Here is a 17718-nt window from a genome sequence, read left to right as displayed (position 1 = left end):
AGATGACTGATTGATGTCCAGTAACAAATATTACATGCACTTTATTGCTTATTAAATATGAATATATCTTGCTATAAATATATTACAACTACAGGCTGAATTTGTAATAATCCAAAGAAGAAATGTTACCCTACCACTGACAATTTTTTCTTACTTTGCTCATAATTGTAAATATACAATGATGGCAGCAAATATCAGTTTTTAATTCTATTTTAGACCAAGCTACGGTCTGAAGCCAAGATTTGTTCACCAGAGATGAGAATGCAACCACAAGTTAGTCAGTGAACCATGAAATTATCAAATTAACATGGTCTTTAATTACGAATCAGCACACAATACTTCATATGGTCTACTTATTTCTGAGCCTCCTCATGGGGTTTGGATAAGGGGATTACTTGGCCAAATTTAAGTGATAATTTGATTACCAGACCAAGTACTTATCTGATTATTTGATTATTTGATAATCCAGGACTGTATTTTTAATTATATGATTAATATCTTGCTGGCTCTAATTACGAATCAGCACACAATACTTCATATGGTCTACTTATTTCTGAGCCTCCTCGTGGGGTTTGGATAAGGGGATTACTTGGCCACATTTAAGTGATAATTTGATTACCAGACCAAATACTTAATGATTATCTGATAATCTAGGACTGTAAATGATTAATTTCTTGCTTAAAAAAAATTAATTGGAAAACAATTTGTGATTATGTGATTACTAAGACATCCCCATGAGGGTCCACATTTCTGTAATTTAACCTCATCATGAGGCATTGAACAGAATTCGTAAAGCAAGAATGCACACGCTGAAATGTCACATTCTTTACTAACTATTGATATTATGTTGATAGTCCTAAACATAAGACTTTACTACAACCATAGATGTAATACCCAATACAATATGGGTATTACATCTATGCTACAACTGTAAACTTAACATGATCCAAGAAAATGAGGTCAAGGTCAAATACACCAAATTTGAAATACATAAACACCTTACAATCATTCCATACACCAAATTTACTTGAAATATAGTTTACCTTTAGCACATATGAAACAAACTTAGCCATGAAAATGAAATGAAGGTAAGATGAACATAAAAAAGAAGATGTGGTATGATTGCCAATCAGACAACTCTCCACAAGAGACTAAAATGACACAGTTGTTAACAACTATAGGTCATCGTACAGACTAAGTTAACAATGATCAAAGCCCATACCGCATAGTCAGCTATAAAGGCCCCGAAATGACAACGTAAAACAATTCAAATGAGAAAACTAACGGCCTTAAAAAAATGAATGAAAAACAAAATATGTAACACATAAACAATCGTCACCCCTGAATTACAGGCTCCTGACTTGGAACAGTCACAAACATAAAGCATGTTTGGAGCCCGAATTTTAGGCCAATTGGTGGCCCTCCATTGCAAAAAGTTCTGGAATTCTTGCTTTACGTCCACTGCTGAAAATACAGATTGTGACAAAATGTCACATGAAAGGCCGTTCATGTCAAAAACCCGATAAAGTAACGCGTTAACATTTAACGCGATAAAATGACATATAACGCGATAAATGTAGTTTAAATGCGTTAAAATAATTTTCAACGCGTTAATTGATAATTTAACGCGTTAAGCAATTCACTACAAAAAATGACAGAAAAACTTTCTACTTTCACATTAACTAAGTTTTAAGACGTCAGATTTTACTCGAAACCTAATAAATGAAATGGCCGGATGTGTCAAATCTTCGTCAATTAACGCGATAATGTTGAGATGAGCAGCACATTACGTAGAAGCTTCATTAACGCGTTAAATGCAACTTTAACGCGTCAAAAGCAACTTTAACGCGATAAAAGTAACTTTAAAGCGTTAAATGCAACTTTAACGCGTTAAAGTTGCATTTAACGCGTTAAATGTAACTGTAACTCGTTAAATGCAACTTTAACGCGTTAAATGCATTTTTAACGCGTTAAAAGCAGCTTTAACACGTTAAATGCACTTTTAACTCGTAAAATGCAACTTTAACGCGTACAATGCAACTTTAACGCGTTAAAAGCAGCTTTAACGCGTTAAATGCACTTTTTAAGCGTTAAAGTTGCAACTTTAACGCGTTAAATGTAACTGTAACGCGTTTAATGCAACTTTAACGCGTTAAATGCAACTTTAACGCGTTAAAAGCAACTTTAACGCGTTAAATCCAACTTTAACGTGTTAAATCTAACTTTAACTCGTTAAATGTAACTGTAACTCGTTAAATGCAACTTTAACGCGTTAAATGCAACTTTAACGCGTTAAATGCAACTTTAACGCGTTAAAAGCAGCTTTAACACGTTAAATGCACTTTTAACGCGTAAAATGCAACTTTAACGCGTTAAATGCAACTTTAACGCGTTAAATGCAACTTTAACGCGTTAAATGCAACTTTTATGGGTTAAATGCAATGGTAACGCGTTAAATGCAACTTTTACGCGTTAAATGCAATGTTAACGCGTTAAATGCAACTTTAACGCGTTAAATGCAACTTTAACGCGTTAAAAGCAGCTTTAACGCGTTAAAGTTGCATTTAACGTGTTAACATTGCATTTAACATTGCGTTAACATTGCAACTTTAACGCGTTAAATGTAACTGTTACGCGTTAAATGCAACTTTAACGCATTAAATGTTATTTTAACACGTTAAAAAAGGATAAATTTTGTTTATATGTCAGGTTTTTCAGATACTTTACTTCGTCTTTTTGCATTAAGTGATGTCTGTATCTAACATTATGGTTTACCATAGGTAGTTTGACGTATACTTACATAAGTCTCTACAGGTGAAGTTTTTTTTCTGCAGATGGTGAATACATGACATATCTTTACTATTTCTATCGACAGCCTCAGTTAAAATTACAACACGGCTATCAGTCAGATAACCGAGTCTTTTTTATTTATTTTTTCATTCGAGCGTCATTGATGAGTCTTATGTAGACGAAACGTTCGTTTAGCGCAAATACAAAATTTCAATCCTGGTATTTATTATGAATTTATCAGCTAGCAATCGTGTGTGAACATATTTAAAACAAGAGGCCCTTAAGAGCGTACATCGAGCATCTAGTAAAGCATGCTGAATAATGTAATGAATCTGTGCCAAAAGTAAGAGGATGACCATTTGATATCCATTGAGGAAGGAGGATGTTATTCTTTATTTTGACTACTTACTAAGTCGGGGTTTTTTTTCGCCGCGCAATCATTCATTTTCGACATGTTAACCTCTAAATACTGCGTTGTTTTGTAATATGGCATGTACGGAGAACAGATTATTCATCTCCCCCCTAAAATGGGCGCTATTATCAATGCCCTACCTGTAAAGGCTGAAAGACACTGTCTCTCTGTCCGTCCGTTATCAGTCCTGAATTTTGTTAAAGGTTAGGGAGCTACCATTTGATTTTTATGGGGGGGCTAGGATGAAAAATTTTGTCCTGCATTTTTTTTTAGCTGTAATCTCTGTCCTGCCTTTTTATTTTTCACTCTGTTCGGTCCTGCCTTTTTTTTTAGTTTATCCTGACTTTTTTTTACCTAAATTGTCGTCCTGACTTCTTTTTTTTTGCAAGTGTCTCATCCTGCCTTTTTTTTTTACTCAAAACGCCTGTCCTGCCTATTTTTTTCAAATTTCATCCTAGCCCCCCCATGAAAATCAAATGGTAGCTCCCTTATGATTTCTTTCTGATATTGTTTGACTCTAACCCCATTGTTTTATTTTGTATTTACATGGAGTCATAGATCACATTTATTCGTTCAGTGTATCTTCATTAGTTTTTTTAATATGTCATTTGATTGAGTCATTTCAGTTGATATTTTAAAGTGTGTCTTTCTACGTTGTGATATTACACTATTGTTTCAAGTTGGATAGGTGTTAGTGCCTATTTAAACGTTTAAACCCACTGCATTTGTTTGTACCTGTCCTAAGTCAGGTACCTGGTACCGTAGTTGTCGTTTTTTGATGTGCTTCATAAGTGATTCCATTTGTTTTTATAGATTAGACCGTTGGCTTTCCTGTTTGAATGATTTTACACTAGTCTTTTTAAGGTCCTTTGTACCTTGCTGTTCAGTGTGAGCCAAGACTATACAGTGAAGGCTGTAATTCATTACTGAGTGTGCTAAATTGTTATCGTCTTCATTGGTGTCATCTTCTTGTGTTTGTGGTGGTATGTTTTCATTTGTTTGCAGCACTTGTTTTGGATAGTATGTTGTTCAAGATACCTGTTACAAATAGGACATTAGAACATGTATGGTTTTCAGTATTTTGAAATCTGGTTTGTTAAGGAGAATGGTTTAATCGTGAGAGGAAGACGAAATGTAATATCTTCATTATCCTCCTCGTCTGAAATGTCCTGGGTTAAAGTCATAAAACTTTGCTCAGTGCTTGGAGCACAAAAATCGTGCTCAAAACATGAAATCCAGCATTTTAATTTGTTGATTTTTAAGTACGAGTACAAAAAACAGACTCGAAAGTTTTATGACCGCAAGACAACACGCTACTCCAAAAAACATTATTCCTTAACTCCAACCAACAATGTTTTATCGTGTGAAACGATGTTTTATCGCGTTAAACGATGTTTTAACGCGTTAAATGAAGTTTTAACGCGTTAAATGATATTTTAAGACGTTAAATGACATTTTAACGCGTTAAATGATGTTTTAACGCGTTCAAAATAATGTATCGTAGCAACGTTATTGTGTTGAATTTTTAAACGCATTAATGCGATTTATTATGACACATGTGGCCAGTGCGACGGATATTTTTTCGCGATAAACGTCTATTTTCATCTACGGGATAAATCCCAAACTTGATAATTGCAAAGTTTAACGCGTTAAATATAGTGATTTCTTTTCGCGTTAAAATCTTGTTTTAACGCGTTAAAACTGTATTTATCGCGTTAAATGTGATTTTATCGCGTTAAATTTTAACGCGTTACTTTATCGGGTTTTTGACATGATCGGCCTCTCATAGAATGCACACGCTGAAATGTCACATTCTTTACTAACTATTGATATTATGTTGATAGTCCTAAACATAAGACTTTACTACAACCATAGATGTAATACCCAATACAATATGGGTATTACATCTATGCTACAACTGTAAACTTAACATGATCCAAGAAAATGAGGTCAAGGTCAAATACACCAAATTTGAAATACATAAACACCTTACAATCATTCCATACACCAAATTTGCTTGAAATATAGTTGACCTTTAGCACATATGAAACAAACTTAGCCATGAAAATGAAATGAAGGTAAGATGAACATAAAAAAGAAGATGTGGTATGATTGCCAATCAGACAACTCTCCACAAGAGACTAAAATGACACAGTTGTTAACAACTATAGGTCATCGTACAGACTAAGTTAACAATGATCAAAGCCCATACCGCATAGTCAGCTATAAAGGCCCCGAAATGACAACGTAAAACAATTCAAATGAGAAAACTAACGGCCTTAAAAAAATGAATGAAAAACAAAATATGTAACACATAAACAAGGAATTACAGGCTCCTGACTTGGAACAGTCACAAACATAAAGTATGTTTGGAGCCCGAATTTTAGGCCAATTGGTGGCCCTCCATTGCAAAAAGTTCTGGAACGTCCACTGCTGAAAATACAGATTGTGACAAAATGTCAGATTTTGTGTAGATTATTATATAGACTACATGTTTGTGGTCGTGAGGGTCACAAATTTCACCAACATACTTCCTTGGTGAAACCTGCCAAACAGACATGTACACCTTACAGTCTTTACATGCTTTAAATATAGTTGACCTTTTGCATATAAGATCTAAGAAAGAACAAGGAAAACTTCAGATTGACCAATGACCCATAAAAAATGAGGTCATGGTCAGATAATAATTGCCATACAGACAAATGCACCTTCCAATCATATCATACAACTGTTATAGTTGATCTATTACCTATACTATAGTACATGTATTAGAAAAACAGACCAAAAACCAATAAATTGCTTCGCCAAGCACAGCTGGATACGACAGCAGAAGTCCAACCCTGAACAGTTGGGGCAAAAATGGACACAATATTCGCTCTTGATACATGTCAATTTGGATTGTAATTGAATATTTGACACATAATAGGTTTCTGACACAGAATAACTGTAGTCGGGGGCATTTCCAGGATATTTGAAAGAGGGGGCATAGAATGCAATATTTTGGACCTTTTTTTGGCTAAAAACATAATTAAAAAAAAATTCCCTTAGATATGGTCAAAATCTCAATTCAAATTTCAAATGCAGTTTGCAACCATAATTACACATTTAATACTTAAAAGCAGTGTAAGGGAGGTAATCCTAATTGCCCATTAATCAGGACATCCTTGTTCTCCCCCTTATTCCTAAACAGTTTGAGCCATAAACGCCCGCTAGCCAATCATAACTATCCATTTTCTCGTATGAAACCTTGTGGTATAATTTCAGAAAGATCCATAAAATATTGTCTGGAATCTAGAAATATGCTTATTTGGGCCACATTTTGGCCCATAATTCCTAAATTGTTAGGACCACAACCCTAAAAATCAATCCCAACCTTCCTTTAGTGTTTATAAACCTTGTGTTTAAATTACATGAATTTCTATTCACTTATACCTAAGTCATTATTCAGAAACCAAGTGTCTTCGAACGATGCTCATGACGACAAAGTGATTTGTGGTTGTATAAAAATTTAACATTTAGCAGTGAACTGTAAAAATGAGTTCAAGGTAAAATAAAACATGCCAGACTGACATGTGCATTGTAAAATAATTTCATACACCAAATATAGTAGACCTATTGCAAACAGTATTAGTAAAACAGACCAAAAAACAAAAAACGTAAGATTAACACCGGAACCATGAAAATGAGGTCAAGGTCTGACAACAACTGCCAGTTGGACAAGTACATCTTACAATTATTCCATACAACAAATATAGCAGACATATTGCATACAGTATAAGGAGAACAGACAAAAACACAAAAACTAAACTATAATCACTAAACCATGAAAATGAGGTCAAGGTCAGATGACACCTGCCAGTTGGACATGTAAACATCACATCATTTCATACACCAAATATACAAGACCTTGTAGTATCTGAGATATGGTCTTGACAACCAAAACTTAACCTTGTTAACTGATCAATGAAATGAGGTCGAGGTCAAGTGACAACTGTCTGACGGGCATGAGGATCTAGCAAAGTAAGCACATACCAAATATAGTTGTCCTATTACCCATAATAAGAGAGATTTCAGAATATTAAAAATATTTTTTTTCAAATATTCAATGAAGGTCTTATAAAATGACAGTGATGACTGATGAAAAGGAACAAACTGGTGTTATAAAATGACAGTGATGACTGATGAATACAACTTATTTTACCTTCAAACATGAATCAGATTTGCAAGGTGAGTCAGCACTCTTTCTCGTCTCTAACCTTCAATGTTGCATAAGCTAAAAAAGCATCAAATACTAAGTTTAAAGTTGGAATATTTACTAAAGCTACCAAGAAACTGCAACAGCACTTAATTCTAGATGAAGTGAGGTTCCAGATGTCTGATTATAATACACATTCCAAAGTGTTAAAAAATATATAGATACAGATAAAAACAACATTGGACTTTGGTGGCAATCAACACTTCAAATTACAAAGGAACAAACATTAGAATTGCTAAAGAATTTCTTTCAACCAAGTAAAAACTATTACCTTCCCATAAGGAACAATGCTGCAAAGAAATGACTTTTAAACAGAAATTGACTGAATCAGCATGACAGGATTGTGTTCTCCCCTTCAAGAGTAGGCTTTTGTTTGTATTTCAGAATCCAGACAAAAACATACTTGAAAACCTACAACCATTTCTTGATTGTTTAAACTACAACTTGCTTAGTCTTATCTTCTGGAGAGGTTTAGGGGTTGGGTTGCATTTCTGGCAAAAAAAAAAAAAAAAAAAAAAAACGTTGCCAAAGTTAGCATCTGAAAGCATTAAGAAATCCTTGCTAGTTAGAAAATTGTCTGCATAAAAAGTGTTACCACTTGCCAGTTGTGAATATGACCATTCAAATAGTGAGCTCACTTAGTGTGCAACAATGAGTTAGAAACGACACAATTATTTAGCACTGGTACACTCTATTTACACTTAGATCTTGATGTGATCATTGACAAATTCACTTGCAGACATCCAAGAAATATGAAATTGGAATCAATTTTGATTTTGGAACACTTTTCATGACCTTGATTTTAATTAAATTTTTGCAACCTTTTGAAAGATATTATTGGTGACACTGAAAAATTTCTGGATCAGCCTGTTTCAGATAATAAGACAGAATTAGATATGGTCAAGAAATTAGGAGGATGAAATTTAACTTATGATACTAAAGAAAAATTTTGGGACTCAAAATTTTTTATAGAGCATCAAGAAATCTATTAACTGCTGGTCTGGTTTTAAAATGTTTGACTATACAGAGAGAGAAGAAACAAGAATGTGTACCCAGTACACTGATGCCACATCCGCACTATCATTTTCTATGTTCAGTGGACCGTGAAAATGGGGTAAAATCTCTAATTTGGCATTAAAATTAGAAAGATCATATTATAGGGAACATGTGACAGTGTACTAAGTTTCAAGTTGATTGGACCTCAACTTCATCAAAAACTACCTTGACCAAAAAATTTAACCTTAAGAGGGAAAGAAGGACAGAGGAACAAACAAATGAACGGACTGACGCACAGACCAGAAAACATAATGCCCATAAATAGAGCATAAAAAGGTTTGGCTGTACAATGAATTTTCATTCATTTCAAAGGAGCAGTTATAAAGTGATTGCAACCAACAAAATTCTAATAATATAATTGGAGACATTGACAGTGTAAATTAATGTTTATTTGTCTGTAAATAGGTATATAAACATGTAAACACTGAATATGAATAGAAGCAGAAATTAGATAAGGACAGATCTATAGACAATATAGAATTGATGATCAAAAAAACAAAATTCTAATAATATAACATAATACATTAACAGTGTATATCAATGTTTATTTGTCTGTAAATAGCTATATAAACTTGTAAACACTGAATATGATAAGAAGCAGAAATTAGATAAGGACAGATCTATAGACAATATATAATTTGATACACATACCAACCATTAGATGATACTACTGTACATTCTCTTAATGCTGAATTATTGTTTTCCTTGGTTTAATCTGCAAGTATTGCAAAACTCTTGGGTGATTCGACGATCATTTAAGGTTTTTCTGGTCATATTTTTTGTAATCCAGAATTAAAAATATGAAAACTGTCCAATTAGTTATAAATAACATAATATCCATCTAGATAATAACAATGGCATGTACTTCAGCATTTATTGGGAAGAACACAAATCTAGGGTGCTCGCATAAGGCAGCTTAACTGCCTAAAATTAATCTGACATAGTTGAGGAAATAGACTTATTAGAAAAATCCTAATGAAAAGAGATTTATGTACATTATACACATTATACATAATATTGATATTCAATCAGTTTCACCACCTTAATTTCAGAACTATATTTCTTAGTTAAACCTTATACTAGTATCATAACAAGCACTTTGAGAATATTGGATGGCAAAATATAATCCCCATCAAAATATAATTCATTGTATTGAAACAAAATGCCATAAAAGGATTACTTCCATGTACTTTCCAAGTCCAAGGACCATTGTTTTGCAAGAAAATCATCTTAATAGAACAAAATTATAATTTGAACTATGACTTGTCAAGGCTGAATTATAACAATTGTGAAATAATATCTTCATGCATAATGGAAACAAGAGGCTCTCAAGAGCCTGAATCGCTCACCTGGTAAACAATGCCTTATTGAACATATTGAACCATGCCAGGCAAACATGTACAGCTAACAATTCTTCAATATTACAAATATATATGACTTACTGTTTATAAATAAAGAAAATGAGACCAAAACACAAACACTTAAAACTTAGCAATGGACTGTGAAAATGAGGTCAAGTTCAAATAAAACCTGCGTAACCGACATATAGATCATAAAATATTTTCATACACCAAATATAGTTGACCTAATGCATAAAGTATTAAAAAAAATTGAAAAAACTACAAGAGGTGAAATGTACAATCTGCTCAGTTTTCCCATAAGGGGCATGCTCAGTTTATCTGTTTTTTAGGGAGGACAGACTCCTCAGGCTCATTTTCAATAGTATTCCCACAAGGGGCATTTGTTTTTCTGTTTTTATAAATGAGGGCAGACTCCTCCTCTCTGTCATCTACTGAGTGTTGGTCACCAGTCTTCGTCATTTGACCCCTATGTTCTATTTAAAGTAAGGGCGGCCATGTTTTTGACGGATCAAAAATCAAAACACACACTTTGTGCAGGATAATCTAAGGAACTATCACGCTAAGTTTCATCCAAATCCATTCAGTAGTTTCAGAGGAGAAGATTTTTTAAAGTTAGCAAATATGATGAACAAATTGTAAAAAATTGTCATTAAAGGACATTTACCCCTTAAGGGGTCAATTGACAATTTTGGTCATATTAACCTATTTGTAGATCTTACTTTGCTGATCATTTTTGCAGTTTACAGTTTATCTTTATCTATAATGATATTCAAGATAATGACCAAAAACTGCAAAATTTCCTTAAAATTACCAATTAAGTGGCAGCAACCCAACAATGGTTTGTTTGATTCGTCTGAAAATTTCAGGGCTGATAGATCTTGACCTAATGAACATTTTTACCCCATGTCAGATTTGCTCTAAATGCTTTCGTTTTTGAGATATAAGCCAAAAACTGCATTTGACCCCTATGTTCTATTTAAAGTAAGGGCGGCCATGTTTTTTGATGGTTCAAAAATCGAAGCACACACTTTGTGCAGGATAATCTAAGGAACTATCATGCTAAGTTTCATCCAAATCCATTCAGTAGTTTCAGAGGAGAAGATTTTTTAAAGTTAGCAAATATGATGAACAAATTGTGAAAAATTGTCATTAAAGGACATTTACCCCTTAAGGGGTCAATTGACAATTTAGGTCATATTAACCTACTTGTAGATCTTAATTTGCTGATCATTTTTGCTGTTTACAGTTTATCTTCATCTATAATAATATTCAAGATAATGACCAAAAACTGCAAAATTTCCTTGAAATTACCAATTAAGTGGCAGCAACCCAACAATGGTTTGTTTGATTCATCTGAAAATTTCTGGGCTGATAGATCTTGACCTAATGAACATTTTTACCCCAGTCAGATTTGCTCTAAATGCTTCCGTTTTTGAGATATAAGCCAAAAACTGCATTTGATACCTATGTTCTATTTTAAGTAACGGCGGCCATGTTTTTTGACGGATCAAAAATCGAAGCACACACTTTGTGCAGGATAATCTAAGGAACAATCATTTTAAGTTTCATTCAAATCTATTCTGTAGTTTCAGAGGAGAAGATGTTTGAAAAATTGTTAACGACGACAGACGACGACGACGGACGCCAAGTGATGAGAAAAGCTCACATGGCCTTTTAGGCCAGGTGAGCTAAAAAGTGCAAAAAACTGATGATTACTGGCGTGAAGTCGAAGGACCATAACTCTGCACAAAATCGCCATACCAGAACAAAATACAAATTTGATTTTTAACTGACCAAAAGAAAACAAGAAAAAAATGTGGAAAACTGATAAATGATGGTAGGGGACTAAAAAGAGCCAGTTCAGTCTCAGAAAATAAAGCACTAGCTCTCAGACAAAAAATATACATATGTATAAACCTTATACATAGCAGAAATTATTTACAGAGATACATTTTACACATTAGCAATAAAAAAATATGTACAATAAGTATAATATTATTACATAGTTTGAACACATTAAAGCAATGATGACATATTGAACACAGAATGGGTATATGCTAATTTCCCCAATTGTTCAGCAAATAAGCCAATAATGAGACACAATCATTAATTGAAATGAATTGATACAGAACAATGCTTTATAAAAAAAAGTCTGCCTTATTTTTTATAGAAAATAGGTTCAAAAAAATTAAATAAAATTTGTTTATACTGTCTGTATAATCTATGCTGGCACAAGTAAGCAGTCACAATTTCATTCAAAAATATATTTCAGTTTCTCTGACAAACTTTATGATAGATTGCACATGAAATAAGAGTTGATTTGACTTAGACATGAACATATAGTTAACTGGTTGTGTATTACATTTATACACACTCTACTACAACAACTGTAAGGAGAGAGCATTTTGTATACTATTATATTTGTCCAACAAGTTATTGCAAAAGTATTCCTCAAACTCCTTTCTGATTACTGAAATATCTGGAATCTCATCACAGCTAGGGATGTTCAAACATTCATGGAATAACTTCTTCCATAATGGTACATTCCATGATCTGAAAGGTAACAAGAGTGCACACGCTGAAATGTCTCGCCTTCAATACTAATCATTGATATTATGTTGATAGTCCTAAGTATAAAGCTAAGCTTTATAACAACTGTACCATAAACTTAACATTAACCAAGATAACTAAACAAAGACCAATGAACCTTGAAAATGAGGTCAAGGTCAGATGAACCATGCCAGGCAGACATGTACAGCTAACAATGCTTCTATACAACATATATAGTTGACCTATTACTTATAGTTTAAGAAAAATAGACCAAAACACAAAAACTTAACACTGTGCAATGAACCGTGAAAATGAGGTCACGGTCAAATAAAACCTGCGCGACTGACATAAAGATCATAAAATATTTCCATACATCAAATATAGTTGACATATGGCATATAGTATTAGATAAAAAGACCAAAACTCAAAAACTTAACTTTGACCACTGAACCATGAAAATGAGGTCAAGGTCACATGACATCTGCCCGCTAGACATGTACACCTTACAATCATTCCATACAACAAATATAGTAGACCTATTGCATATAGTATGAGAACAACAGACCAAAACACAAAAATTTAACTATAACCACTGAACCATGAAAATGAGGTCAAGGTCAGATGACACCTGCCAGTTGGACATGTACACCTTACAGTCCTTCCATACACTGAATATACTAGCCCTATTGCTTATAGTATCTGAGATATGGACTTGACCACCAAAACTTAACCTTGTTCACTGATCCATGAAATGAGGTCGAGGTCAAGTGAAAACTGTCTGACAGACATGAGGACCTTGCAAGGTACACACATATCAAATATAGTTATCCTATTACTTATAATAAGAGAGAATTCAACATTACAAAAAATTTGAACTTTTTTTTCAAGTGGTCACTGAACCATGAAAATGAGGTCAAGGACATTGGACATGTGACTGACGGAAACTTCGTAACATGAAGCATCTAAATACAAAGTATGAAGCAACCAGGTCTTCCACCTTCTAAAATATAAAGCTTTTAAGAAGTTAGCTAACGCCGCCGCCATAGCCGCCGCCGCCGGATCACTATCCCTATGTCGAGCTTTCTGCAACAAAAGTTGCAGGCTCGACAAAAATAAACATTCTTATTCATCATGAAGGAGGAATCTTGCAATCTGATTGGTTGATTTCCAGGGGGTAAATTATACCCCAACCAAGCAAAAATATTTACATCTGGGTATAAAAAAGTAACATTCAATTACACAAAGCAAATGAAATAATATTTCATGATTGTAAACAATAGTATGTGTAATAATTTTAATTTTGTTTTTATTTTTTTAAGCATCATGTAAGGATGTTCACAACTCTTGTTTTGGATTTTTTGTCATTTATTCTGAATTCTCTAATTTTATCCATGCAGTACCATTAAAAATGTTGCCCATTAACCCTTATTTTTCTTTTTTTTAAGTTTCATTATTCATACACCATCAATTTATAACAGTTTGTTAAAAAGTTTGTAATTTGAAAAAGTGGTGCGTTTTTTCAATCTAGTTACTTAATTAGGCAATATAGGAAAGGTGTACTGACATAAGTAGTCTCTAAACACATTAGCTCCAAATGGAGCTTTCGTTAGTAGAAGCCATATTAACTATGTGTATCAGTGAGAAAAATGTAAAAGCATAAAAATATAGTATATATACCAATACACATAATTAACAGCGCCTAGTGATGTTTTATAGCCTGACCGGTTTTGGTCCGAAAAGGACCTTCATCAGAGGCAGAATCAGGGTTTCCGCTGGCGGTCGCCATTTTCGCAATTTGCGAAAAAATAATAATTGTGGCGATAAAAATTCGTCATTTGCGAAAGAATTTGGCAAAAAAAATATATAAAACGATTTATTTTCCTCCATCTTGTTTATTTACTTTTTTTCGAGTTTCTCGGACATGACCCGATCAGACAATACTCGGAATTCACCTTGACCTCATTAAGATTTAGACAGAAAATCAATAATCAGCTGATTGCATTTTATAGCTATCGACAACAAAGGACTAATTAATAAAGGTGTTGATTGAATTGTTTCTCAAAATGATATGGTAAATTGGCTTCCGCTAAATGTCACATACAGAATTTATTTACATCTTTGCGACGCACGTGTTTGAAGCAAACTTTTGACGTCTTTTCTCCCTTTAAAGATAGTTTAGAAAAGAAAGCTGTTTTTGTGACGAAAAATGTTCAAAAGCAAGAAAAATCTCGGAATTAAAACTTTAATTATCCTTTGACTTAAATAAAGTCGTTTGAGTGACACACGTGTTTCAATCATAGTTGTACGTCTCAACTTTTTCATTTACGATGGTCAAGAAAAGAAAACTGTTGTGATGAAAAAATCTATCCAAAAGGTTGGGAACAACCCCTCGAATGAGAGTAACCCTTCAATGTAATGACTACACTCACATGAAATGAGGGATCAATTTCATGTCATAAAAGCTTTTGTTTTGTTGTAAAAATGACTTCTTAGTACAAAAGGGCACAACAGTATTTTCTTTTCAACTTTCCCTACGAACTATACTGGTATATATCATTAAAATGTAGACTCTAAACTAAGTTTGAAAGAATAATCAGAGACACCATGGGGCAAAATCATCTCATTTAAGGGAGGGGTAGAAAAAAAAGGTAAATTTTAAACGAAAAATATATTTATGTTACTTGGCGAAAAAAATAATAAAGTGGCGAAAAATATATTGTTATACTAAATGCAATAGGTCTATATTTGGTGTATGCAATGATTTTAAAGTGTTCATGTCTTGCTGACAGGTGTCATCTGACATTGACCTCATTTTCAAGGTTCAGTGGTCAAAATTTAAGTTTTTGAGTTTTGGTGTATGGAAATATTTTGGCGAAAGAGGTGGCAAAAAAAATAATTGACCCAGGGGAAACCCTGGGCAGAATGATGGATTAATGTTTGCACCCTATTTATATAGATATGGTAACTGGCGGTTGAGTTTACCAGCGGTTGAGTTATCCAGCAGTTCAGATTTAACTGGCGGTTGAGTTAACCAGTGGTTGAGATTTAACCGGCGGATCAAAGTTATCCAGTGGATAAATATGTATCTTGTTGATATCTAAAAAGGTTCAATTATCCTTTCAGTGGGATTTTCCATGGTTACAGTTATCTATATTTAGCTAATGTACATGTTACAGTAAACTTTCTTTACATGTTACGGTAAACTTTTCAACATTATACGGTAATCATGTGACCTGATGATATAACCATATTTGGGCTTTAGCATTGGGTAAAGGGTGTTTTAATAATTTAAGAAGTACATGGTAATCATTTAGTCTTGATCTTTGGCTTATGATACACCTAAATATCAAGTCTTGGAATAGTATGTCATGGTAGTCATGTGATCTTGATATTTGGCTTGTGATACACCTAAATATCAAGTCTTGAAATAGTACTTCCTAGTAGTCATGCAGTCTTGATCTCAGGATTATGATACACCTGAATATCAAGTCCTGAAATAGTAATTCATGGTTGTCATGCAGTCTTGATCTTTGGCTTATGATACACCTAAATATCAAGTTTAATATTAGTATTTCATGGTAGTCATGTAGTCTTGACGTTTTAGCTTGTGATACGCCAAAACCTCAAGTCAAAACTATTACCCCCCCCTAACCAAACAAAATTTGGTTGGGGGGGGGGGTTCTTGTTGAGAATGCTTCATTTAAGCCTTTAGTACTCCTTTTAAGATCAAAAGGTAGACGAATATTAATCCTCAGTGTTAAAAAGTTTTCAACACCTTAAGTTTGTAATGTAGGTATTACATATATACATCAATTTCAGGTAATCGCTAGGCTTACGCTTAGAGCTCCTATGTCAGTCAAAAATCAATAGGCAATATAGGAAAGGTGTACTGACATAAGTAGTCTCTAAACACATTATGGAGCTTTCGTTAGTAAACTAACTATGTGTATCAGTGAGAAAAATGTAAAAGCTTAAAAATATAGTATATATACCAATACACATAATTAACAGCGCCTGGTGATGTTTTATAGCCTGACCGGTTTCGGTCCGAAAAGGACCTTCATCAGAGGCAGAATGATGGATTAATGTTTGCACCCTATTTATATAGATATGGTAAGTTACTTAATTATGTCTGATACAAGTGGTAAATTTTTTGTATTTTATTTGTTAAGGTGAAAATCTATTTTCTGTCACTAAGACTTCTGTTCTAGACTAAACAACTACTATAACTTACCTGACAAGACTAGATGTGATTTTCCATTCTCCATAGCTTTGATAAACCTGCATATATTTCCTAAACACTAAAACGTGGATTGTACCAACTAAACCAAATAAGTCAGTCTGAAAACAATAAAATAATTTATTTATCAAAACTTACAATCACATGTTGATTCGATTTTAGCTGATATCATCAATTAACAACAACAAGAGTGCACACGCTGAAATGTCTCGCCTTCTATATTAATCATTGATATTATGTTGATAGTCCTAAGTATAAAGCTTTATTACAACTGTCTCATTAACTTAACATTAACCAAAATAACTAAACAAAGACCAATGAACCATGAAAATGAGGTCAAGGTCAGATGAACCATGCCAGGCAGACATGTACAGCTAACAATGCTTCTATACAACATATATAGTTGACCTATTACTTATAGTTTAAGAAAAATTGACCAAAACACAAAAAATTAACACTGTGCAATGAACCGTGAAAATGAGGTCATGGTCAAAAGAAACCTGCCCTACTGACATAAAGATCATAAAATATTTCCATACACCAAATATAGTTGACCTATGGCATATAGTATTAGATAAATAGACCAAAACTCAAAAACTTAACTTTGACCACTGAACCATGAAAATGAGGTCAAGGTCACATGACATCTGCCCGCTAGACATGTACACCTTACAATCATTCCATACAACAAATATAGTAGACCTATTGCATATAGTATGAAACAAGAGTGCACACACTGAAATGTCTCGCCTTCTTTACTAATCATTGATATTATGTTGATAGTCCTAAGTATAAAGCTTTATTACAACTGTCACATAAACTTAACTTTAACCAAGATAGCTTAACAAAGACCAATGAACCATGAAAATGAGGTCAAGGTCAGATGAACCATGCCAGGCAGACATGTACAGCTAACAAAGCTTCCATACAACAAATATAGTTGACCTACTACTTATAGTTTAAGAAAAATAGACCAAAACACAAAAACTTAACACTGTGCAATGAACCGTGCAATTGAGGTCATGGTCAAATAAAACCTGCGGGACTGACATAT

General features: G+C 33.5%; 1 protein-coding gene across 1 annotated transcript in view; it reads right to left on the bottom strand.

The window, feature by feature from the left end:
- Positions 1–8880: 8880 nt before the first annotated feature.
- LOC143045439 (mitotic checkpoint serine/threonine-protein kinase BUB1-like) overlaps positions 8881–17718 on the bottom strand; it is a 36234-nt gene continuing 27396 nt past the window's right edge. Inside the window, exons 23-24 of the mRNA XM_076217932.1 lie at positions 16659–16765; positions 8881–12427 (exon numbers count right to left, since the gene is read on the bottom strand). Of these exons, the coding sequence (XP_076074047.1) occupies positions 12253–12427; positions 16659–16765 (282 nt within the window). The 3' untranslated portion in view covers positions 8881–12252. The remainder of the gene's footprint in view (positions 12428–16658; positions 16766–17718) is intronic.

The sequence above is a fragment of the Mytilus galloprovincialis genome, chromosome 9, assembly GCF_965363235.1.
Source record: "Mytilus galloprovincialis chromosome 9, xbMytGall1.hap1.1, whole genome shotgun sequence".
Taxonomy (NCBI): Eukaryota; Metazoa; Mollusca; class Bivalvia; order Mytilida; family Mytilidae; genus Mytilus; species Mytilus galloprovincialis.
The sequence above is the reverse complement of the archived record's forward strand: the minus strand, read 5'-3'. Positions and strand labels throughout refer to the sequence as shown.